This window comes from Melozone crissalis, unplaced genomic scaffold (genome assembly GCF_028551555.1).
Source record: "Melozone crissalis strain CALT ecotype California unplaced genomic scaffold, PUWL_Pcris_2 ptg000008l_1, whole genome shotgun sequence".
NCBI lineage: Eukaryota > Metazoa > Chordata > Aves > Passeriformes > Passerellidae > Melozone > Melozone crissalis.
This window is the reverse complement of record NW_026535786.1, coordinates 15,739,631-15,762,684: the sequence shown is the minus strand read 5'-3', so window position 1 is coordinate 15,762,684 and position 23,054 is coordinate 15,739,631. Positions and strand designations below refer to the sequence as shown.

At 48.3% G+C, this 23,054-nt stretch overlaps 1 protein-coding gene across 1 annotated transcript in view; it reads right to left on the bottom strand.

The window, feature by feature from the left end:
• The window catches only part of CASQ2 (calsequestrin 2), a 33,533-nt gene that overhangs the window by 2,908 nt on the left and 7,571 nt on the right, over nucleotides 1–23,054 (bottom strand). Inside the window, exons 2-10 of the mRNA XM_054269919.1 lie at nucleotides 16,177–16,261; nucleotides 14,668–14,768; nucleotides 12,357–12,468; nucleotides 10,602–10,675; nucleotides 9,708–9,838; nucleotides 5,485–5,530; nucleotides 2,721–2,775; nucleotides 1,989–2,089; nucleotides 1,575–1,649 (exon numbers count right to left, since the gene is read on the bottom strand). Coding sequence (XP_054125894.1) covers nucleotides 1,575–1,649; nucleotides 1,989–2,089; nucleotides 2,721–2,775; nucleotides 5,485–5,530; nucleotides 9,708–9,838; nucleotides 10,602–10,675; nucleotides 12,357–12,468; nucleotides 14,668–14,768; nucleotides 16,177–16,261 — 780 coding nt within the window. The remainder of the gene's footprint in view (nucleotides 1–1,574; nucleotides 1,650–1,988; nucleotides 2,090–2,720; nucleotides 2,776–5,484; nucleotides 5,531–9,707; nucleotides 9,839–10,601; nucleotides 10,676–12,356; nucleotides 12,469–14,667; nucleotides 14,769–16,176; nucleotides 16,262–23,054) is intronic.

Genomic DNA, 23,054 nt, shown 5'->3' with positions numbered 1-23,054 from the left:
AACTCAGCCTCTCAGCCACCTCAGTGGGATGAGCAAGATCCAAGGACTCTGCTTTCTTCATGACACCATTGCTTTGCCTTCCCCACCAGGTCTCCTGTGTTACAGCCTTGCAGCATCTGTTGTAACAGGAGGCACCACCATCCAGTAGACCCTTGCTGTCCCTCTTTTTCTGGGGCAGTACAGGAGAGAGGATGTGGAGGCTGGAAGCAAGGTCAGTGTTGAGCCAAACCAGCACCCAGCCCCACACATTTGTCCCAATTTTAAGTCTCTCTCTACTGTCTTCTGATGAAACATCAAGTTCACTTATGACTCAAATTTTTTCAAACATGAAGTCAAGCACCAATTTACAAACACTTCTGCAGTGGAGAGATTTCTGTTTCCAGAGACACTTGCATACCCACACAGGTTCATTTTAAAGAGATTAAAACAAACACCCAGCACTTAAATGTTGAAAATAAACTAAGGTAACAGTTTAGGTGGGAGCATGCTGCATTACGCGCTCTCTGATCATCTGGACTGTTATTGTCAGAAAGAGGAAAGAATGGTTTCTCTCTGTGTCAGGGCTGTTCCATTGCACTCAGCAGCTCTGCTAAGATCTCTGCTGGTGAGGGTCAGACGGGTCCCCCTCCCACCTGCCTTAAAAGCTCACAGGGTATGGGCAACCTGAGATCAGTCCCATGATTTCTGGTTTGAAGGCCACCACAGTGAAAACACAGGCTGCTGTCCCAATAGCACAAATGTGGGTGCTGTGGGTATTGTTCTCCCTCAGCTGTGCCAAAGTAGCACCTCTGCCTCTGCAGGTCCCCCTCTGCAGCTGCTCCTGTGGGATGGTGTGGGAACCTTCACTGCCACCAGGTGTGGGGCAGGCAGGCAGGTCTCCTCTTCCCACCCAAATCCCACCAGCACTACCTGTACAGCAGTGGCTGAAGGGCAGGAGGGCCTGGATGAACTCCAGTGCACCCTCCTTATAGCAGCAGGATTCCTTGATTACCAGTTTATGCTGTACTTCTGTTAAAGCTGTGTATTTATTTAGCTTTTTTCAAGCTGTGCAGTTTCTCCCTGTCATCTGCTGGGGATAATCTTTCCCTCCTACACTCAAGCTGTGCCCTTTTGCTTCTGTAGAAAACAACAACCTCCTGTTACTCCTCTTCTCCTCCCCTAAGCATGGCTTTCTTTTCCCCCTACACACACTTTTTCTACACAAAGCCACCCAAGCTGTCGGAGCAGGGAATGGACGATGGTGCATGCTGTGAGTTGGGGTGGAAATACAAGATCTTGAAACCAAACTGGGCAAAGTCTTGAATCCCAGGCCACAGAGGCTGGAGCTGTCCCCAGCAGATGTGGTTTGTGTGTGATTTGGAAGCAGAAACACACTCAGGCTAAAGCCCTCAAGCCTGACATCAGAGGTGTTACAAACCCTGCACCATGTGGGATGGGTGAGGCCTTCATATTTTTTCTCTGTTCTACCTGCACTTAACAGTGGAAATCCCACTGATTCCAGAGTCCCTCAGGACCCAACCCTTCCAGCACCCTAATTTTGGGATCACTGGATTTTCCGGGCACGTGCTACTCACATCTGTGACGTTCACCACCCCGATCTGTGGTCTGAACAGGTCGATCTTGAAGGTCTTCTCCCAGTAAGTGATGAGCTGCAGGAGTGAGACACACAAAGCTCAGTCAGGGGTGTCTGGGGAGCGAGGAATGTGCATCCATGTGTGCATGCAGAAAGGAGAGGCTGAACACAAGCTTGGGCTGCCACACATGGCAAAGGAAAGCGCCGACTCCAGGGGTGTTCCCAAGACAATGCCCACTTGGGAGGCAGACCCAAACAAGCGGCTTTCAAGGGCCTGTGGTCCAGTTTCCCATCCTTCCCTGTCCCACATTCCCTGGGGCAATTCCTGCACTCGTGTGTGCACCCCCCTACACCCCCTCATGCCCATCCCATCCATGAATTAAAGCAAGAAAGGCAAACAGCCTCTGCCACTCACCAAAGGAAAGTCGTCAGGGTCAATCCAGACAATGCTCAGGTCGGGATTATCGGTGTTGTCCCTGGCAACCTGCTTCAGGATTTCCAGGAACTCAAAACCATCTGAAATGATACATGAACCACTGCAACTCTCCTGCAAATGCACTGGCACTTTTTGCTTGTGGGGTTTCCAGCTTCCCTGGCTCCCCTATGCACTCAGGAGTTGTTTATAGTTCTCATTAAAATGCTGTCTCCCAGCGCTTTCTTTTGATAATAAGGCTTTTAATTTCAAGCATCCTCCTCGGGTATTGAAATTAGTTACACATGAATTAAGCCCCATAATCCTTCTGTGGAGTGAAACAATGTCACTATTTTCTTGTGGTGAGGAGGAACTGAGCCCCCAAGAGGCCAAAGCTTTCCGATTTGCTGATGGCTCTGAGAAGCACCGATGGCACGGCTTTTCAGGAGTCGGTGGCTTTGTGTTTCCCACATGCCTATCCCACACCCAGCCCTCTCTCCCAGAGCTGCACAGCAAGATGGATGCAGAGTTAGGGAGCAAATCCTGGGAGTGGGGTGGAAGGAATGATTTTTTTTTTTCCCCAGGCAATCATCCATTTCTATCCAAACTTTGAGTCCTGGCTAGCACACCTGCTAGCATAAACACCCAGTAGGTGTCTACAATGCAAACAAAGCAGATGAAAATGCATTTTCTTGAAGGATGGAGAGTCACACCAGGAAGAAAATGGGCTCCTACCTGGGTCATCTTCTTCAGCAAAGGCTACGATGTGAATACCCTCCATGTCATCCTCCTGGAAACAACACAACTATTACTGATGGGCCAGGGAGGGAGGACAGAGTCCGGGTGGTTGCTGGAGACAGGAGCAGTGGGATGGCTTCAAAAAGGGCAATTACAAAGGGAGGCTTGACTGGAGGCCCAGAGAGAAACCAGAAATGGGAGCTGAGGTGAGGCTGCCTCATGAAGGTATTTAGTGCTGAAGGAGGTAGTTTGGGTAGTGTTGCTGAAACTCTTTGGATGAAAATTAGGTGGGCACCATGATGGCAATGGCAAGGGAGCTTCTGATGATGTGAGGCAAAAGCTTCTCTGCAGAAAAGGTCAAGGGCTCTCTAGGATGAGAATAGAGGCTCCCCCTTCATGCCTGAGACCACCTACCCTCATTAATTTTCAGCTCCCAGGGGATGGTTTGCAAGGAAACAAATATCTGCCACCATGCTCAGCTCCTTTGGGGCCAGCAAAGGAAGTTTTCTCACAATATGAGAGGCAAGGTGGCTCATTTGGGCCCCTATTTGGAGGTGAATGGTCTCTGCTTTAGGTGAGGGTCTCCGAAAGCAGTGAGGGAAATTGAGTGGGGGGCTCATTTCAGGGCTCCAGTGAGTGGAGGACAGAAATTACAGCCTGGTGGATTACTTTTCTCCATGAAACACATGAGTAATGATATTGGCAAAGGCCAATGGATCTGCTGGCCAGTTCATCATCTGCCTGCTATGAATGTCATCTCTGAATTATCCCATGGATCGGTTTCGCCTTCCTCACCCGCTGTCGGTCCCAGTTTCCATTTCAATTGGTTTTAATGCAAGCAAAAATTCCCATCTAAATGCTAATTTCTTTTCCCTTCTGAGCCCAGAGGTGAAAAAGCCACCATCAAATAGTGAAAGGGAAAAAAACCCTGAAAGATTAAGTGGAAAACATTATCTTTAAAAACAATAGTGGATGCTCAGCCTTTGTGGATGTCTTCAGGGAATATGTTTTCACTGCAACATTCCAGGCAGATTTACTTGGGATTCAGACCACTTACAGCTGGCAAAATTTACACTGTTGCTTTTTCTTCATATTCACTAGCAGCATTGTCAGACAGCGAAATAAAAGTATATCTCTATATGCCACATATAATTACATGTATGTACTGATATAATGCAGCTCTATTCTGGCCTGGAAGGCAGCAAACAAAACTGGACTAACTCCAGTGAAGGCACTGAGGATGTTGTGACCTAACAGTGAGATCCGAATCCAGCCCCCTGCCTTCTGTAGCTATGAGCCCACTGCTCGTGGCAGAGGCAAGCTCTGTATTCCCAGGCTGCTGGTTGAGCAAGCATCCCACCATTGGGAATTCACACTTTTCATGAGGCTGTTTTAGAATATAGCCTGTGTGAAAGTGAAACCGCTGCTTGTGTAATTTGGGTCTCGCTGAAGTGCCATTAGAAACCTTGGAGGGGCTTTGGTGGATCTTGGAAGCTGTGTTCTATACAGAATCTGTATTTCAAAACAAAATGAAAAGCTATTACGCCTAAGTGACTCATAACTCCTGGTTCAGCTTTATTACCTCTTGCCTTGCTGTATTAAAGACTCCCAAGGTTTTTGCCACTTTGGAGTCCCGTGGTGTTTCATGTTACACAGCCAAGAAGGGGACATCTAAATGCTGTTATAAATGTGTCAAGTCTTTTGGAAGAATGACTGCATCTTCCTTAGTGTCTGTAAAGCACCTGTTCAGCCTTGTTTTTCAGCATTCATCTGGCACTTGAGAGCCCCTGACTAGCTTTTAACACCATATTCACTCACAGTGAAGGGATAATTTTGTTATACACAATTTTTCCTTCATTTTCACCCTTCTTTTCCCCACCACTTCAGGCCCCAAGAGTCCTCTGTGTGTGATAGGGGCCAAAATGCAGGTTAGTTCTTCACAATTGCTGATTTGCATATTGCTTGCACTGTGAGAAGTGCAGTCAATACAGGATCTGCTTTGAAATCTGTATAATTAACTGTACTGCCTGCCTTCACTTCCATTTTGAATTGTTCAAGTGCTCTTGTACTTTTACAAGGACACTTAGTGACAGGATGGGGGAGAATGGATTTAAACTGAAAGAGGGTAGATTTAGACTGAATGTAGGGAAGCAATTCCTCACTGTGAGGGTAGTGAGGCACTAAAACATGTTATCCAGAGAAGTGCTGGATGCCCCAGTCCCTGGAGAGTGCAGGGTCAGGTTGGATGGGGCTTTGAGCAACCTGGTCTAGTGGAAGGTGTCCCAGCCACAGCAGGGGATTGGAAACAGATGATCTTTAAGGTCTCTTTGAACCCAAACCAGTCTATGATTCTGTGGGTTTCCATGAGACATCTGCACAGTGAACAGGCCACAGAAATCACCCCACCAGCAGCTCTGGTGCCCTCAGCACTTAGCTGAGATGGAGCATCCTTGGGCAGGATCACTCACAGGCCCCACACGTGCCTGGCACACTGCTTATCTTTCCCTCCTCCTTCTCTCTGTGAAGCAAGCAGGAGCCAGCCCAGCTCTCCATTGCTGCTGCGCAAAGCCTTTGAGCACCCTGTTTGAAGTGAGGAACCAGGCAGTGCAGACAAGCCTTTCCCTTTTTCCCACAAGAGACAGAGTAGCTTTGCAAGGAAGGAAAGGTACTGCTCTGCCCAGGCAGAGGCTGCAGCTCTTGAGCAGCAGTTCCTTGTTGGAAGCTGGCAGGGGACACGATGGTTCCCACCACAGGTGCTTACCCACGTCTCAAACATGTCCTCGGGGCGCAGCTTCCTCAAGGTGGCCCTGCAAGGGAGACAGAAATGCTCTTTGAGGACAGATCCAGCACTGCCACACGTGACACTGTCAGCAACACAGGAAAGCCACCATGGCAGGTTTGGCTGGCGGCTGGAGTCAGTCACATTTTGAACGCAAGAATGGGGGCACTGTAGGTAAATTTATGCCTTTATTTTTGGTGATAAAACCCTGCCCATGGCCCCACTGGAGTCACTGCAGCCACTGTTTCTGCTTGGGAAGATGAAACACCTCTCTGTGCTGGGATGTGCTGATGAATTTGTTCCACACATGGCAGACTGGTCTGTCTGTGCTGAGAGCATGAGACAACAATCACTTTTGTTTTGGAGTCTCTGGGACATTCCTAATGGGCTCTGGCCCCCCTTTTCTTCTGGTTTCACCCCAGCAAAATTTCAGAACAGAAATCTTTCCCACCTCTGTGGAAGCAAAGAAGACAGAATTAACTCTGGGAAGAAAATTTGGACCCTAACAACTACTGACAAGAAAATTTACATGCTAAGACTGGTCAAAGAAGTTTTTTTTTTTTTTTTTGAGAAGTAGTACATAAAGGAAAAAAGATTAATTTTCAGACACATCTGTAGCAGGAAGCCTGGCAGGCTGAGAGTTGACTGTGGCGTTAGAGGGGTACCCAAGGAACACAAAGCCATAGAAGATGAGCACAAATCATCCTTTGCACATCTGCTTGCTGTGGTATCAGCTGTTTGGGGAGGATCCCCCAGCAGAGCAGGTCCCCCTGGCTGACCTGCCCCAGGACCTGCTGCAAAGAGAGGTGTCAGTCTGTGAGGTTTTAGAACAGATTGGTAGGAGTGGCAGCATGTTGCCAGACCCTGGTGGAGTAAGTGAGATGTTTAACCTGTCACTTCAATTTGCCTAACAAACAGAGCAATGGAAACAATGAAACATTTTGTAGAGGTTCCTAATGGACCTGAGGAGCCACAGAACTGAGCTCCAGTTAGATCAGAGGAGGAGAATCTCCTGTGGATTAATAACATTGAGGGGTGGAAATGAATGGTCAGTTTTCATGACAGAGGGAATTCACCAATTAAGATTCATAGCATATTCTTTGGCATGATCATATGCACAATATATCCTCACATAATCTGAAAAAGAAGGGAAATAGGAATATGGCAACATTTGCTTATCGTATCCAATTCTTTGGCAACCAACAAAGGCCTGACTATCAGTTGGTACAGAAGATCTCCTGAGATTTGAGTGTCTGCATGATAGACAGACATATAGCAAGTAACACACTTGCAGAAAACCAGCCCTGAGTGTACAGGTGCAGCAATTGCTTCTAAATTAGTTGTAATTAATTTTTGCCTCTCAGGAAAGGAGCCCAGGTGTCACAAATTGAGAAAGAATCAGCTCCAAAGGAAAAAGGCCAAAAGAAGGTTGCAAACAGTTGGGAAATGGCCAAGGAGTAAACCAGACCATTATGGCAGTGGACAGCTACAGTGTGAGCCATGACAGTGGAGTTATGTGCAGTTCTGGTCATGCCATCTCAGAAATTATATGGATAACTGAAAAAGGCACTTGGAAGCGTGGGAGTGGTGAGTGAAGGTATGGAAGGACCTCTATTTGGTGAAGATTAAATATATAAGAATTCTTTATCTTGTGAAAGAGGTGACTGAAGAGGGTTTTGGCAGGTATTCTAAATACTGGGAACAGTAAAGAAAACGTGAATAGCTTAGAACATGGCCACGGCTCTAATGACATCAAGGTTGCAGATTTGTTCCCTGCACAGGTCATTCACTTAAGAGTTGGACTTGATGATGCTTGTGGGTCCCCTCCAACTCAGAATATTCTGTGATTCTCCCTCTACCTTAAGTATTAATCATTGTTCCTCTTAAAAAAGAGTTAGTAGGTGCCCAGAGAAATTATTAGGTAGCAGGTATAAATTAAACAAATAAGAAAGGTCTTTTGATATAATGCATATTTTAGCTGCTGAACTCATTACAATTTGGTACATTCAGCATCAAAACAGAAATAAGGTAAAAGGAGCTATAGAAATTGAAGAAATAGCCACTAAGCACAAGATCAGGGATACAGTTTTTGAACCAACAAGTCCTTTCATGGTTGATGGTCCAAAACTAGAGATTAAATCAGGTGAATGTGTATTATGTATTTAGGCGTACTTGTACTTTGCTTTTAAGACACTTTCCCTAGCTGTTCTCTGGGGGAAGCTCTTGGAGAAAGGAAACTCAGTGCGAAGGATCTGGGCACACCCACGTGTGCTGATTGCTGTGTTGACTCTGGGTACTTCCCTGTGTTGGAGGAGTGAGGCAACTGGGGTTTGGATTAGTAAGAGAGAGCAGCATTCAGCCCCCATGTGGCTACACCACAATGCAGACAAGTGGGGTTCCAACCCCAGCATTTGCATGTGAAAGAGGCACCAACACAGAGACTGCACCTTGTAATTTGTATTTGTGCCGCTGAGAGTGAAATCTGGGCTGAGCCCTTGGAGTGGCAGTGACCCCCGTGCTCAGATGGACACCCACCTGTGCAGCCTTGGAGGGGTCACCCCATGATGCTGAGCACCAGCTCCCTGACCTTCTGTGGACAGCATGGACCTTCCCACCACAGCCTGCAGCTGCCAGCTGAGCTGTCTGTAGGGAACCAGCACATGGCACCTGCTGAGGTCGCTTCATTTTAATATACAGATCCTCTCCATTCTGACCAATTCCAGCCTGTGGCTTTAGGTCCTTTACTGGTGGCAAGGCAGGATGAAGCACTTCTGCTCTGAGAAGCTCAGCATGAGCTACTGGGAACATACTGCTGTCACTCCAGGCTTCTTCCCCTGCCATGGCAGCACCTTGGCAGGTTTGGGATTTCAGACATACTGTTTAATGGACTCCTTTTAATTATTTTCTGAGCTTTGGCACTTGCAAAATACATGCCCATCCCCTTGCTTCTACCAAGCACTGTAAAACATCCTGAAATATCTAAGACTCGGAGAAATTCCACTGCAAATTTTGTGCTGGTGAAGAGTTTGCCTTATTAGGATAGAATTTAGATGGCTGTGTCTAATCAGCCTTCTGATGCTGCTGCTTGACAGAAAGAGCTTGGGGAAAGGAAAATGGGAAGGACTAAGGCCAAGAAGCCTAGAAGGTGAGCAAAGTGAATTGTGGGTACATGGAAGATAGAGGAGCCCTTCATATTTCAGAAAAAGCAGAGAACTGTTTCTGGTGAGTCTCAGATTCTGGAGATGATCTCAACCTCCAGCTGAGCCTGATTTGAGGTCCCCTTTTGATATAGATGGCCCTGCTTTCCTCAAAGGCATCTGGCCCCTTGATTGTCTGCTGAGAAGTGCAGCTGTAGGAGCAGCAGGCAGCCTGTGTCACTCTCCTGAGGCATGGTTCTAAGGGTATAAAAATACAGCACCTCTGGGTAGCTGGGCCCAATACCTAACCCTGTGCTTTTACACTGGATCAGCCTCTCCAGTGGCTTCCAGACTATTTTTGTAGCTGAGTCCCTAAGCAACTGTGCAATAAACCTGATTGCAAAAAGCATGAGCATCCACAGCTCCTGCTGAGTTGATCAAACACTGTAGGTGCTCAGCATGGTTCCCACACGAGGCTCAACACAGCCATAACAGCTGTGGCTTCTTCTCTGTGCCTGCATTCAGCAGGAGCCTCTTAGGCCATTGTGGTTCCTCTGAGCTTGGTCTGAGCTCAGAGACTGCCTCCAGACATATCTGACACCAGGAGAGGGATACACCCATTAGTAAATCAGTAAATCTGCTTTTGGGAAGGAGGGGATTGGACAGGATTTGGATTTGGATTTGGCTTGAAAGGCCTTGGAGAGTGTCATCTTCTGTACAGACCTAAATTAAAAGCATGGGCAATTAGGGCAAGGATTTCACTCTCCACTGCTTTCCAGCCTCACTGCTTTTTGAGTGAGGACTAACCAGGGAGGAGGAAGAGCAGGAGGAGGGAAGCTGTGTTATCCCAGCTCCCTTGTGGTGAACTATGACTGCTGCACAGATACTTGCACCTCTGGGAGTAGGAAAAAACCAGCAATTTCACTATTTCAAACCTGGGTCAGAAAATCATCAAAAGTAGTCATCATCCTAATGTTTTTTGAGAGTGATGTCCTAGAGAGGCAAGGTCACAATGACAGACACCTTAACCCACTTATTTTGTTCAGGAGCATCCTGCATGCTACATACCTTCGGTGCTCTCTCACAAAATCAACCAGCTCCTCTTCTGAGTAAGGCTTATCAGGGATGTGAACAGGCTCATCCATAAAGGGTTCATAGAAGTCCACCTCATTCATCTTTAGGCCAAGCTTCTTGGCAACCTGTGGCAGTGCAGAAGTCACAGGTGAGAGAGCCTGATGGGCCTCTTTGCCTACCCAGAGTCTTTGCTGCTGGCAGAGCTGAGATCAAGGTGCTTCTCTCAGAGCGTGCACTCCTAGGGGTGGCCCACAAAATAGTATGGATCTCTCCTTGTTTAAAAATCCATTGATGCCCCCTACACTACTGACGTCAAGCACTGGGGCAGAGCAAAGCCACAGCCCAGGACCTGTGACCAAACCCACATCAGGACCTGTCTCCATGCTGCAGAAATTGCCTTCTGTCTTGCAACAGGGCCAAAATATCAATGCAGACACCAACACCACTGATGCTGTTGAGTCAGGGACAGAAAGAAGACTCCAGTCTTCAGGTGGATCAGAAGGCAAAAGTGTTTAATGAAAGTAGTGGGTCTTTTTATAATGTGACTTGCTAAGGTGATACTTGATTGGTCTCAAAGTAGAAACATCTCACACCATTGGTGAACTATGAATAGCACACTTTGGAGAACCATATCTATAAACAATGGTTACAGAAAGAGAGATAATTGTTTGAATTTTTTCACCTAAGTTTCTTACAGCTTCTACACAGCTTTCCAGGATTTTCCTGGGAAAACTGTCTCTCTCTGTTCAGAGGATATGTAATTGCTACACTCCACAAAATCCAGGAATGCTGAAGCTGAAACTAGACAATAGATCTGGGAACATCCTGAGCTCTCAGCAAACAGGTGGTGGCATATGTGAGCTACCATGAAGATATGTGGATGCTTACCCCTTTGTCAAAGGTGGCAAAGAACTTGACGTAGGGCTGGAATTGTTCAGCAGCTTCTTCAAATGCCTTGAAATCTGAAAGGAGAAAAGGGAAATGAAGAAGATATTTCACAGACCGCTGGCCACACTCTGATCAGCCCAGAAGGTATTGGGGGAAGAACAAATACAAATTACTGCAAACTCCATCAGATGATTGCCCAATGTTTCTTCCACCCTTCCAGGGTTTACAAAGAAGGATGATTTCATGTGCAGCAACGTGCTGTCCAGTCCCACAGTGTTCAGTAAAGCTGCAGAGCCCAGCATGCCACACTTAACTGGGGCTGAAATCAGCAGCTCTGTGAAGCAGGTCAGGGGTAGTTCAGCCTGGGAAATACATCCTTAAGGATTGCTGCCATTCCCTAACAGTCACCAAGGGTGATCAGGCAGGCTTCCCCCACTGCAGGAGAATGGGCAGGAACCAGGTAAGTTTTTACTGTAACTGCTACCAGGTCTCTCTGAGCCTCAGGGTTGAGGAAAGATGCTCTCAGCCTACCAGGGGATTTTACAACAGGCATTTCTCACCTTTCTTTCAGTCATTATTACTGAATAGTGTTAGGATCACAGCCCTGCCCAAGCTGCTCTGCAGCCCAGTTTGAGAAAGATGAAGGGAGAGGTGGGTGGGCTGTTTGCAGGCTGTTGCAGACCTGGTGATATGTGGTTTGCTCACTTAGGAATACCTGTCTTTCTGCTAAAGGCAGGACATGCCAGCATGGGATGCACACTGCCAGCACTGCCCAGAAAGCAGGGAGAGCACTTGGGGCTGGCACATGAGACTGCAGGGCTTGACAGGGAGATTCTAACGTGAGGACTTTTCTAGGCCGGTGAAAGTTGGGTTTGCCCAGAAAATCCCTGTGTAGATGGGACAGCCTGGCCAGAGAGTGAGAAAATGAGATTAGTTTTCCCACAGTGGACTTGTGAGACTTTTTAGGGAGTTGTAGAGAAATGATCATAGGTTGTCTTTATAAACAACTTGCAGGTGGTGTTTTCTTACTCTGTTTTTTTTGTTCTTCTTAAGGACTGTTTGTGAGAAAGATGTTTTTGTTAATTAGCTAATCAAGTAGGATGTATCAAAACTGTTTATAAAAAGAGAAGAGTTTTTCACATTAAAGCTGCTGTTGTGCAAACAAGCCTGCTTGGAGTCCTTGCCGCTTTCTTACTCAACAGCGACATCCCTGAGTTGCACATCCCTCAGGGCATGGGAGCAGCCTCTTCCCAGTCTTGGGGTCAGCAAGGAGGAACAGGTCAGTGCCTCTGCCAGGCTGCTCCAAAGGGCCCTGCTCACTGCTGCTGTATGTTTGCCACGGTGGTATTTAATGTGTCCCCCTTTCCCTTCCCTCCTCCCTCCTTTGATCCTTTGGGCTCACTGCTCACAGGAAGGGGCACTTTGCTCCTTTTGGTTGCTCTCAGTGTAACTGTAACCTCAGCTGATTTTTGGGTGAGGCAAACTCACTTTTACTGCAAGAGCCCCTGGATTATGGCCCTTTTCTCTTGCCAGCAGACACCTTGCAGAAGGGTCACCAATGTTGGTGTAGGCCTGGGCTCACGCATTACACCAGCAGAAACCTGCCTGCAAACACGCTCATCCTCCAGCAATTTTCACTCTGTCACAGGCTGCCATATTCCACACCACCCTTCATGTTCATGCAGAACAACCAGTGCCCAGCCCCTGGAGCTCCCAGGCAGGCTCCAAGCCCCACGAGGAACACGTTTATCTTACGTTCTGAGTCTTCTCCCTTGAAGTAGCCGATGAGTTTGATTTCGTCGTCGATCTGGTCAAAGGCCTGAAGCTCCAGCTTGCTGTTGATGATCTCCACAGGGTCTTCCAGCAACTGCCATGACAAATGCATGAGGTAACACAGTGATTTGCAGCACCAACCTATGCCTGGCAGGCTGTGCCACAAGCAGCCTAAGCAGGGAGAAGGAGGTCACCCAATTTCTCTGCTGTTGGAAGCCCTGCTTAGTGCTCTCTGCCTCAATGTGAGGAGCTAAGAGAAGCAGGTCACCTTCAAAGGGACATGTTAGTAGGCTCACTGCAGAGGTGGGAGCATCCAGAAGGAGGCTGATAGAGGAGTGGGTAACCCAAATGAATGCTGAGGGACCTATTTGGAGAGGGATAAGGAGTAGCAATTGCAGCTGGCTTTAAGGAGGCCAAGTTGAAAGGAGCTGGTATGATCATTGTGACCATCTGTGAATGATACCTGTGTATCTACTTCTATTTATACTTTTTTTCAAGTGTCATTTGCTGGAAGAGGTCATTGCGAAGATCTTGCTTTTGAAAAACATTAACATCAGCTTGCTAGAGGGTGACTAAACAGTGATTTGGAGCAGTAGAAAGTCTGGATGTGAACTTTCCTGGCTGATCCTCATCCTGTACAAAATAGTTTAAACCTACTCTTTGGTCCTACACACATCACCATGTTAATGAGGAAGTTGGAAGACTTGTCTGGCACTTTAGACTGTCATTGATGCAAACTTTGTTTCTCTTAACTTTTTCCCCTTTTTTTCTCAACTTTAGTCACTGCTGGTGAAAAGGCTCAGTCTGATTATTTTGCCCAGCAATAGTGGTATAAATCAGGTGTATTCTCACTAGAAGAAGAAAAAAAGCAGGCAACCCACTGCCTACAGATGTGTAGAGAACCTCTGGCTTTCTTTTACTTTTCAAATGAGGCTGCCAAGGCACCACAGATATGTCTGGTTTTATTTTCTTGCTTTGCCAGGTATTTTCTTTTCTGTGTGGAAAACGCAAAACTGGCAATCCTTGCTCTCTTTCTTTTTTCACAGAACATGATTTTTCAGTGACACACCGCATGGCATAGCAAGCAAAACCTCATGAAGTGCCTTACAGCATCCTTGAGAGTGATGCTCCAGCGTGAGGCTGTGCCTTTGCTGGAGAATCAGCAGCATGTGCAATTTCCTGCTGCCAGCGTGGCCTGAGCCATGGGAACCTGGGATCCCCCTGCTGCAGGGGCATGGCAAAGCTCTGCCCTGTCTGTGGCCCCTATGGGATTGCCCATTTCTGTCCCTGAAGCCACTTGCATGCGTTTTGGTCACAGCACCCAATGCACACAGCCACAGACATTGCCATGGGAGAGCTGAGGTCCAAGGGATCTGTTTTAATTCCCTGGCCATGCCTCTCCTCACCAGCAGTCCTGAAGCACAGGTGACCATGTAGGCAACCTGGCGCCCTGGGAAACAAACCCTGCCAGCTCTGCTGCTCATCTTACCCCCTTATCTGCACTACTGCAAGGACCCTTACAAAGAAAGCCTCACTTCAAAGGAAAGCCAAACCACTGCAAACTGTTCTCATTTATAAAGGAAAGATCACGGTTTCTGTTGCCTCTCCTAGGAATAAAATGTAAATAAAGAGAAGTGCAGCATGTAGATGTGGGATTCAGCTTTTGCATTTAGGCATGAAGGTGAGTACATCTTTGTGCCCATGCACAAAATGACCCAAGACCATTTAGTTCTAGGACCCTGAACTCCTCTCACTCATGGCAGTGCAATTTGGCAAGTACACTGAAGAGATGCTATGTTGCTTGTGTCTAGAAATGGGCAGATAGTTTGCAACATAAGCCTTTTTCAAAGCACTGAGCTCTTTTTAGTTGCTCTAGGAGAACCTTACTTCTTGTATATTCTTATTTTGAAAATAGCTATTTTTTTAAAAAAGAAAGAAAAAGTGTGAAAGATTTTGCAAATGGCAAAGTGTTTGCACACAAGTTTGCCAACTGAGGTGGGTGAACAGCAGGCAGTTATAAGGATTGTAGCTGACTTCCATTCAAATACTCTATATAGGCAAGAGGAAAGGTTGTCTCTAAGATATAAAGTGTTTATATAAATAAGGATACCACCTTTCTTGGGATCTCATGGTCAGACAGGTATTGGAGAAGATGTCAAATGCCATCTCTACCAGTGAATAGCAAGAAAGGACGAAATTTCAAACAAAGGTACACTTGTTTTTTAAGCAAACTAAGTATTTGCAAGGTCTTCTCTGAGAGGTTTTATCTAGCTCTGAGCTTATCTGTACTTACATCCAAGAGGAATTCCACCAAGACATCTGCAGACAGTTCCCCATCAAATTCAACCAACCGCTCGTCCTTAAAGACATAGAGACTTCCCTCTTCAAGCAAGCCTGAAAGAAGAAGAGAGGAAACAACAAGTGGCTAACATGTTATTAAAAGCATGTTTAGTGCAGAATGTCTTTCTTGTTATCCCAGCAATTCCTCCTGGGAAAATGCAATTGCCAGTTTGCTGTGTTGGTCCAGTTAGAAACAACCTGAGTGATCTCCTCACTGATGTTTCATGACACAGGGGACAGACTTCAGCCAGAACTCATGCTAACTTCTTCCCAAATGTTGAATTTTTCATTCAGGTCACAGTTTGGTCTCAGCTGGAAAAATTCTGCACCAGAAACTTGTTTTAGCTTGGCTGTCTATCTTGCAGTAAATACTGGGCTCTAACTGGCAGCTCAGATTTTAACAACCTGTCACTAGATGGAAATTGGATTTTGATTTGGGCTGTGCTCACTATCCAGAGAAGGCTGAACTATGTGAGCGTCACCAGTGACCTGAAAGTGAGCTTCAAACTGAGGCTTAGCTGGCCTTGGCAAAAGGGTTAGAAACCAATGATAGAGATACCACAGACTGCAGGGTGACAGGTTTCAATGCTATATCGCTGGACTGAGGACTGAGTGCCACAGAACCTTGTTGGAGGCTCCAAAATCAACAGCACTGGTCTTCTGCAATGCAGGATGGCAGGGTACCACTGGCCAAGGAGGCTGGTAGTTTGTTTCTTCTTGGAGAGGCAGAAGATCTTGTCTTTAGTTTACCTCCCATTAGCACTCACAGCCTCTAATTTAGGAAAGAAAATTACAGTCCAATATGCTTAAACCTTAGGTTTAGTGGTATATTTGTGTACTGTTGTATTAATGTGACACAACATTTCCATATTGATTCGTGGCTATAATATGAAGGGCCTGCCAGGCCCTGGAAGGCAGCTGTGTCCAGGGTGGGCAATGCAGCAGCCTCCCACCTCTAGAGCAGATTTCCTCTTTCACTCTGGGGAACAAGACAGAATTATTGGCACCTGACTGCCAAACCATTGCAAGGCTGTGGCTGGCCCAGTGTTTAACAGGGTCAGTGGGTCATGGGGCTGAGACATTTGGGGGACTAAGTGTTTTCCTTGTATGTTCTGGTTCTGCACTGCTGGTGTCGGTCCTGTCTCTGGCTAGGAAGATCAGGAAGTTACTCCATGGCACCTATTTACTATTTCTGCACAGAAAGCTGTGAACTTACACCCTGTCATCATTACAGCATGAATTGACTTTCTTTTTCACTTGGTTTGGTTTGGTTTGCTTTTTCTGGAAGGGTCTTGGCTTGTCTCTCTCATCCTCACCCCCACCCTGATCCTGCCCCTGTTGGGGTGTGCAAGTGCCACCATCATCCTCCCCATGCTTTGGCTGTCCTCTAAGGGACTCCCATAGGCCCATCACCCCCACAGTCTCTCCAAGCTATTCCAGAGATGTCAGACCTGGGACTCACCTAACTTTTTGGCAAGCTTGGCATCCTTCTTGGAGTCCACCATCCCAAAGCCAATGCTCCTGGGCTCCAGGACTTGAGCTGCCAGCTGTGGGAAGAAGCAGAGAGCCCAACATTACTAGTGTTAATACCACAGGGTAGCTAAAGGGCATCGTGCCCTGTTAGCATGGCATGACAGACACAAGTGACCCATATTCTGCTGCTGAACAGCACCAATGGTGGCATGTGTCACATGCTGCCTCTCTGCTGAGATAACCCAGAGGTCACAAGGGTTGGGTTTGTTCCCATTGTGTTGCAGCAGGGAGTTTGCTGGCACTACCATGTTCTGTTTGACACTGCCCTCAGGAGAAGGCTCCTGAGTGAACTGGGGACACCAAAGCAGGGGGGTGGCTGGAACGAAGTCCTGTGCCACCAACACAAAGCAAAACCTGTTTCCTCTGTGGTGCCTTGGTGGCCTCCTGAAGGGGAGTGTGGCAATGGCACCATGGACATTTTAACTCTGGAAGTGCATGGTGGCAGGCAGCAGTGTGTGCAGGACTCTGCAGCATCATGCTTTCTTCATGCACGTGGTGGGGTGGCCAAAGCAGGCTCCTTTCCCTATGACGTGCCTGAAGTCATGCCTCCTGTCCAGGCTTCAGTAAGCCCCCAGATCCTGGTCCCCTGTTTTTACTAAAGAAATGCATCTAAGCCCAGCCATGGTCATGTTCACCTTCTCACAGCTTTGCAAAACCACTGCACCCTGCTCCCAGCATCTTTGACCAAGGGGCCTCTTGAAGATATCGAGTTCCTGCCTGTTTTGTGAAAATAGATATGTGAGGAAAGGAGAGACGCTCTGCAAGGGCTGGTGGTGAGAGCAACCCCGGGTGAGACCCTGTGAATTCCAAACTGGCTCCCAGAGATGCACTGACCCTGGTAAATGGATCCACTTGTGCACTGCATGACTGACAGCCCCACCACAAGCATACTAGAGACCCTACAAGGTAGTAATGATGCTCTGAGAACCACCAAGCAGCTGTAAGAGCCTTCTCCTCCTCCCTCTCCCTTCCTGCTGCACAAATGCCTGTGATGCTGATGGTCTTCTTGCTGCTCCTCCTCCCAGCCCTGCCGGATGGCGGGGGATGATGGAGATGAGGGTCAGGAGCCTCTGGGGCAGGAATGTCCCTATTAGGGCACAGCTGTCAGTGCTTGGCAGCACGAGGCTGGAGGGGGGCAGAAGAAAGCCGTGGCCAGAGAGATGGTGGGTTGATTTATGAGGAAGCTCCCCCCCTGCCCCGGCTCATTTTGGCTCCCTCCCCCAGACTCAAAGCCAGCTTGAATGTCACCCAGCAGTGCTGCCACCGTGGCCACGTGGCCTCTTGGCTCCCCTGCTATAAATAGCTCCTGCCTGTGCCAGGCCTCTGTGAGAGTGAGCGGTGATTAGAGGCATTGGGGAGCAAAAGTGGTGGGGCAGCCACCTCTCCTGTGCAAGGGGGTGTCATGGGGCCAGCCAGCTCCCTGTGCTGTCAGTCTGTCCCTGAAATTCTGGGGGATGGTGGCAGGCACCCTGGGGATCAGGGCTCAGGGACCTTGCTTGAGCAAAAGGGAGAGATGGAGCATGTGGTTGTTTTCTCCCTACCACCAAATGCACGTCCTCAGGGCTGTCCCAAAGCCCTCCAGGAGGAAAAAAGACTCCACTGACCACCACAGCATTGCTGCAGCTTTGATCCCCTGCAACCACCTGCCCTGTTGTCTTTAGGGACAAATGCCACCATGGGAGGCAAAAGGGGTGCCTGTGTTACACAGGAAACTGGTGTGCCAGTGCTCTTTCCCTGCTCTTTGCCAGTGCTTTGAAATGAAGCTAAGGCTGCAGATTCAGGGCTTGTGCTTACAGTGGACACAGCCTGAAAGGGCAAGAGCACTGGTTTGTGTTTGGACATCCACTGATTAGGCTGATAAGGCACTGGTCTGGTTTAGCATCCCATCTGGTGGCTCAGGTCATCTTAGAGCACCTGAGAGCAGCTGGAGCCCCATATTTGCAGTAAGAGATGGACACCTCTCATGAGCTCTCTAGGCTTCTGCAAGTGAGTGGTGATAAAAGAAGAGATTTTCTGTTTCCTGTTATGGGGATCTGCCCTGACTGGACAAAAGGATGGAGCCTGTAGGACCATCAGGGTTATGGGACATTGTCAGCACGTCCCTGCTTGTTGGTAGTTGTGTACACCAGCAAGAGGCTCCTGAGAACCACCACTTGAGGCTCTGGCTGCTCTGAGACCAGAGGAAAATACAGAATGGCCAAGGGAAGCAGACTTGTTCAGTCATGTCCAGTCCAGGCCATATTGATTTAGTTACTTACAGTTATGTCAGCCACGGGCCAGACACAGTCAGGGCAGTTTAAGCCCAGTGGTTCTTGACTCCTGCACACAGGAGATGGTTAGGGTTTCTTGTGAGTGTTTGAAGGTCAGAAATATGCAGAAAAGCTGCAACACCTGCTACAGACAAGTGGTTGGATGTGTGCAAGGGAGGAGGCATTGATCAGAACTCATGTATGTCAGCATGCAGCACACACAAGGTTGCTCTTCGGAGGGGTGTGGGTGCAGTTCTGTAGCTGAGAGCGTGGAAGTTTGCTGGAAAAGAGTAAAAGTGTCAAGAAAACGTAGGTGATGTGATGAAAGCCTCTTTGTGTGAGACTGTGGGAGTGCTCAGTCATCAAAAAGAGTCTCAGTAATGGTGGAGGTGTGGCTGTTTGTGTGGCAGGGCTTGTGTGACTGTGTCTAGCAAGACTGTCTGCTGGAGGTGTATGTATGGTGGGTGTGAGTGTTTGGAGGTGCTCCTCTGAAGAGGCTCATCCCCAGAGACGTGCAGCAGTCTGGGCATGCAGGAGAGAGCTTGTGCATGGTGTGTGAGTGTGCCTGAGGGGGCAGAGCTGGGAGCTCAGGGACAGCCTGCCTCCTCTGCAGGGACCTGCATGCCAGTGAGACACTGAGGAAAACAGAACAGCCCTGAGCTCCTCTCCAGAGCAGGATCTCACAACAGGGAGGTCTTTGTGCAGCATGAGACTTTCAGGAGCCCTTCCTACTGTGGCAGAGCCTGGAGGCAGGAGGCTTTGCAGGGCGTTTGGGGTGGCATTTGCAAGTGCAAGCCATGCAGGGGCTGGGCATTGCTCCTGGCCTTGCTTTCTCTGCTTTCCACTGCAGCAGGAGAGCCTAACCCGTGCATGGGTGACAATACATTCCCACACCTATATCTGAACCCCAAAAAGCAGCAAAATATGGGGCATGCCAGAGGCACAGCAGTTTGGCTAATTTCCCCCTACTCATTACAGTATCAAGCATTTATATATCCCCTTACAGTATTTTCTGATTCCATAATGCTAGTGGGATTTGAATGCAGATAATGTTTCTAATCTTGACAATCCTCTTGGCTCAGGGCCTTGGGACAGAGGCATCTGTAATCTAAGAGCACAGCCCCTCCTCCTCCTGCCTTTAAATTCATATTGCTCGAAGTCTTGGCCAGCCAGAGCCCTTGCCTTTGTGTCAGCCTCTATCTCTACAGCACATAATTTAGCTTCAACAGCTGCATGGAGACATGGAGGGTAGAAAGTGCCCTGGAAGAACTGGACATAACAGATCATGCAGTCCCTGAGGTAGAGCAGGAACTTTGGGCTGGCAGAGTTGGTTGAGAGCAAGAGCAAAGAGCCCAGTAGGTTGTAAGTTCACGTCCCATGCACATTTTGCAGCCTTATTCTCATGTTCATGAAGTCTTTGCAATGCATACTTTCTACCCATTGGATCCCAAGCTGTGTCCTCTGCAGCACTGGGAAAAGGAGGTGGGAGTTTGGCAGCACTACTCCATTCTCCCATATCCCTCAGGTAGTAACCATACTTGAATTTGGGGGAGTGTGAGGGGGTGAATGGCCCTCTGGGATGTGTGGGAGGTCCAGCCCAAAGTGACGCTTGAGTACTACCAAGTATGCAAGAACCCTCTCTCTCATGCTGGATGGTGTCAGCAGTTCCAGGCACTCAGAATAATGGATGTGGAAAGGCACAGCTCCCTGCCCAGCATCTCAGCTCCACACCCACTGTACCCACCTGAGCCTCGGTGTGATGCTGGGAAGTTTTGGGAGACTTAAGCAGTCCCATAGGGTCATTCTGAAATCCTTGGTTATACAGCAGCAGAAACGTCACTCTCTGCCTGACCATGCTCCTGTTCCAGCCGCAGGCAGCACTGATTGTGCCAAACCTTGCACTTGTCAGTTTTGCTGCTAAATGGCAGATAAAAATCCCTCAGAGAGGGTTAAAAATGGGAGTGGGAGGAGTGGCTGCCTCAGCATGGTCAGTTTTCATTGTGAAGTGACATTATGGCATTCTGGCCTGGATTTTCTTCCCACTTCTCTAGAACCTGCCCAGAGCTCCCACAGACAATAAGGCTCATCTGCCCCAGCTGCTCAGGCTTGGGAGGAAGGGCTGGGGGCATTTGGGTGTCTCTGAAAGCCATCATGAGTACACTTCTTTTAACCATGGGGAGCTTTCTGTTTTGCTATTTAGCAGTGCAGGAAGAACAAAACTCCAGCAATGCAGAGAGAAGAGCAATAGGAGATGATGAGGAAAAGTCCCTCAAGCAATCTACACTCCTCTGCTGCTTCTCTTCTACTCTCTTTAATGCTGCAGTTGATACTGATGGTCAGAACCTGGTTGATGAAATTATGATGATTTTATATCCCAGAGTGTTAGGTTTTTATTTTCAGAAACAGCAAAAGGAGACAGCAAGTTTTTAGTGTATTTCCCCAGAAGTTTTGAATCCTTACAGGACTCCCACCTACACACTGTAGTTGGCTACTCTGAGACATTGGGCAGTTTCTTGGAGAACAGAGGCCATTATTTCTCTTTCCTAATGCTGTGCTGTCCCCACTAGCACCCCCTTGCATACCACACCAGTAATATCTTAGGCTTTTCCACAGTTCAGGCTGTCCTGAAGCACTGTGGTGATCAAAGAGCAGGGCCAGAAGCCTGCTGAGCAGCTGCCACTAGAAAAGTCACTTTCCTGGCAGTGGGGACTGAAGGAGAGTACGTTGGTCCCACCTTACTACACTTTTCCACCACCTGAGCTGCTTGGAGAGGCTGAAGCCCCCTCCTAGAGATCACTACTCCTTGGACTAAAAGGCAAGTCCCCAAATATGGAACACTCAAAGGTCACTCCCTCAGAGCTGGCTTTCACAGGTAATGCTTCAAAAACGCTGCCCTGGAGCTTTAATTGTTGCGCACCCGCTCAGCGGGGTCAGTCACACAGCAGCGTGCTCTCTGCCTGCGTCTCTAAAGGTTTCACATAGCTGGGGCTGTATTTTTATCTGCTCCTGGCATCCCTAATTTTAGCCAGCTGCAAGCCAAAGCACAGCCTCCCCGGCTGTGAGCTACCCGAGGCTGGTGCCCGTGCCACCGAGCACCCACGGGCGCAGGGGCCACCTGCCACCGCTCCCGGCCGGTCCCTGCTGGCACGGCATCAAAGATGTGTTGGCAACTCAGCTGTGCCACTTGCATGTCAAGGGCAGACAGGGCCGTGTGTGTGTGTGTCTGTGTCTGTGTCTGTGTCTGTGTATGTGTGTCTGTGTGTCTCTGTGTGTCTCTGTGTGTCTCTGTATGTGTGTGCTGCCCCAGGCATCTGGGACTGGGCAGAGGCCACTCTGCTAAGCTGCCCTTTCCAAAACAGAGACTGACAGTGTAGTTTGGGGCTGTCCTTGTCCTTGACAAAAGTGAGGCTGTTGCTCCCTGGTTCTCCTTCTGGCCTCAGAAAAGCTGCTTTGAAACTGAAGGCTGAAAGTTGCTGTGAAGCCCATGCAGGGCAGAAAGCTGGGTGCTTTTAGTGGGTGCTGCAGGAGGGAGGCATGCTTGGTATTAAGCCCATTCACCTACACATGCCCATGTCATTTCTATGCCTCTGGCTCTCAGCAACAAGCCAGATTTCTCCAGTTTCTGACCCAGGTGAGTGTAACCCAGCACCTCTGAAATCCCAGAGAGTCCAGGATGCTGTGGGCAAGAGCTGGGAGCTCCCATCCTGCATACACAGGAAGGATCAGCGAGGCAGGGCCCTTGGGGGAATAGAGTGGTCCTTGAGACAAGAAAGACCTTTTCCCCAAGAAGTGAGCAGAGAGAAATAAGAACTGAGGAAAGCTTTAAATATACCCAGCCCTCCTTGCACTGGGTTTGAGGTGTCAGAGGTCTGCTAGCTGATGGCAGTGTCTGCTGCCAGGGCCGGAGAGGGTTCCCAGAAAAAGAACATATCATGTACAGCAGCTGGCCTTCACCGGAGCTGTGTCAGAGAGCACGCAGGAATGAGCACCATCAGCACTGCTCAGAGGGAGCGCTGACCCTCGGGGTGCCGGGGAGGGAGGAGCCCCTGCATGGGAATTCAGCTCTTGGTTACTGCTCGCTCCATTTCCTTGGGCAAGATTTTTTCTCATGTATGTAGGTAAATCCCAATGTGCAAAGGGAAAAAAATGGAAAGGAGAACTTGGACCTTGCTAAGTCACTTCTTTCCTAGGCCATGGATTTCGTGCCTGATTGCCTGTTATTTAGGGACAGAGGCTGCAAAAGGACATCTTTGGTCATCAGACTCAGAATCGTGACATTCAATCTCTGTCACAAAGCAGCCAGTGTCCATTTAAGACTCACTGGACTGTTCTCCCCTTCCTCCTCTGGTGATTAGGGACTTTGTAGTTCCAGACTTGTTTTATTCATAGCCCATTTGTCCTTAGGCTTTGCGCTTAAATAGCTCTTCTCCCTCCCGGGTGTTTAAAAGGAATTATCATATCCCCTTTCCATCCTTCCCACAAATGAAGCTCAGGCGCGAAGGAAGGGCAGTCATGGGCTTTGATTCATTTGGTTTTAGATGAAGGGCACTGGCAGAGC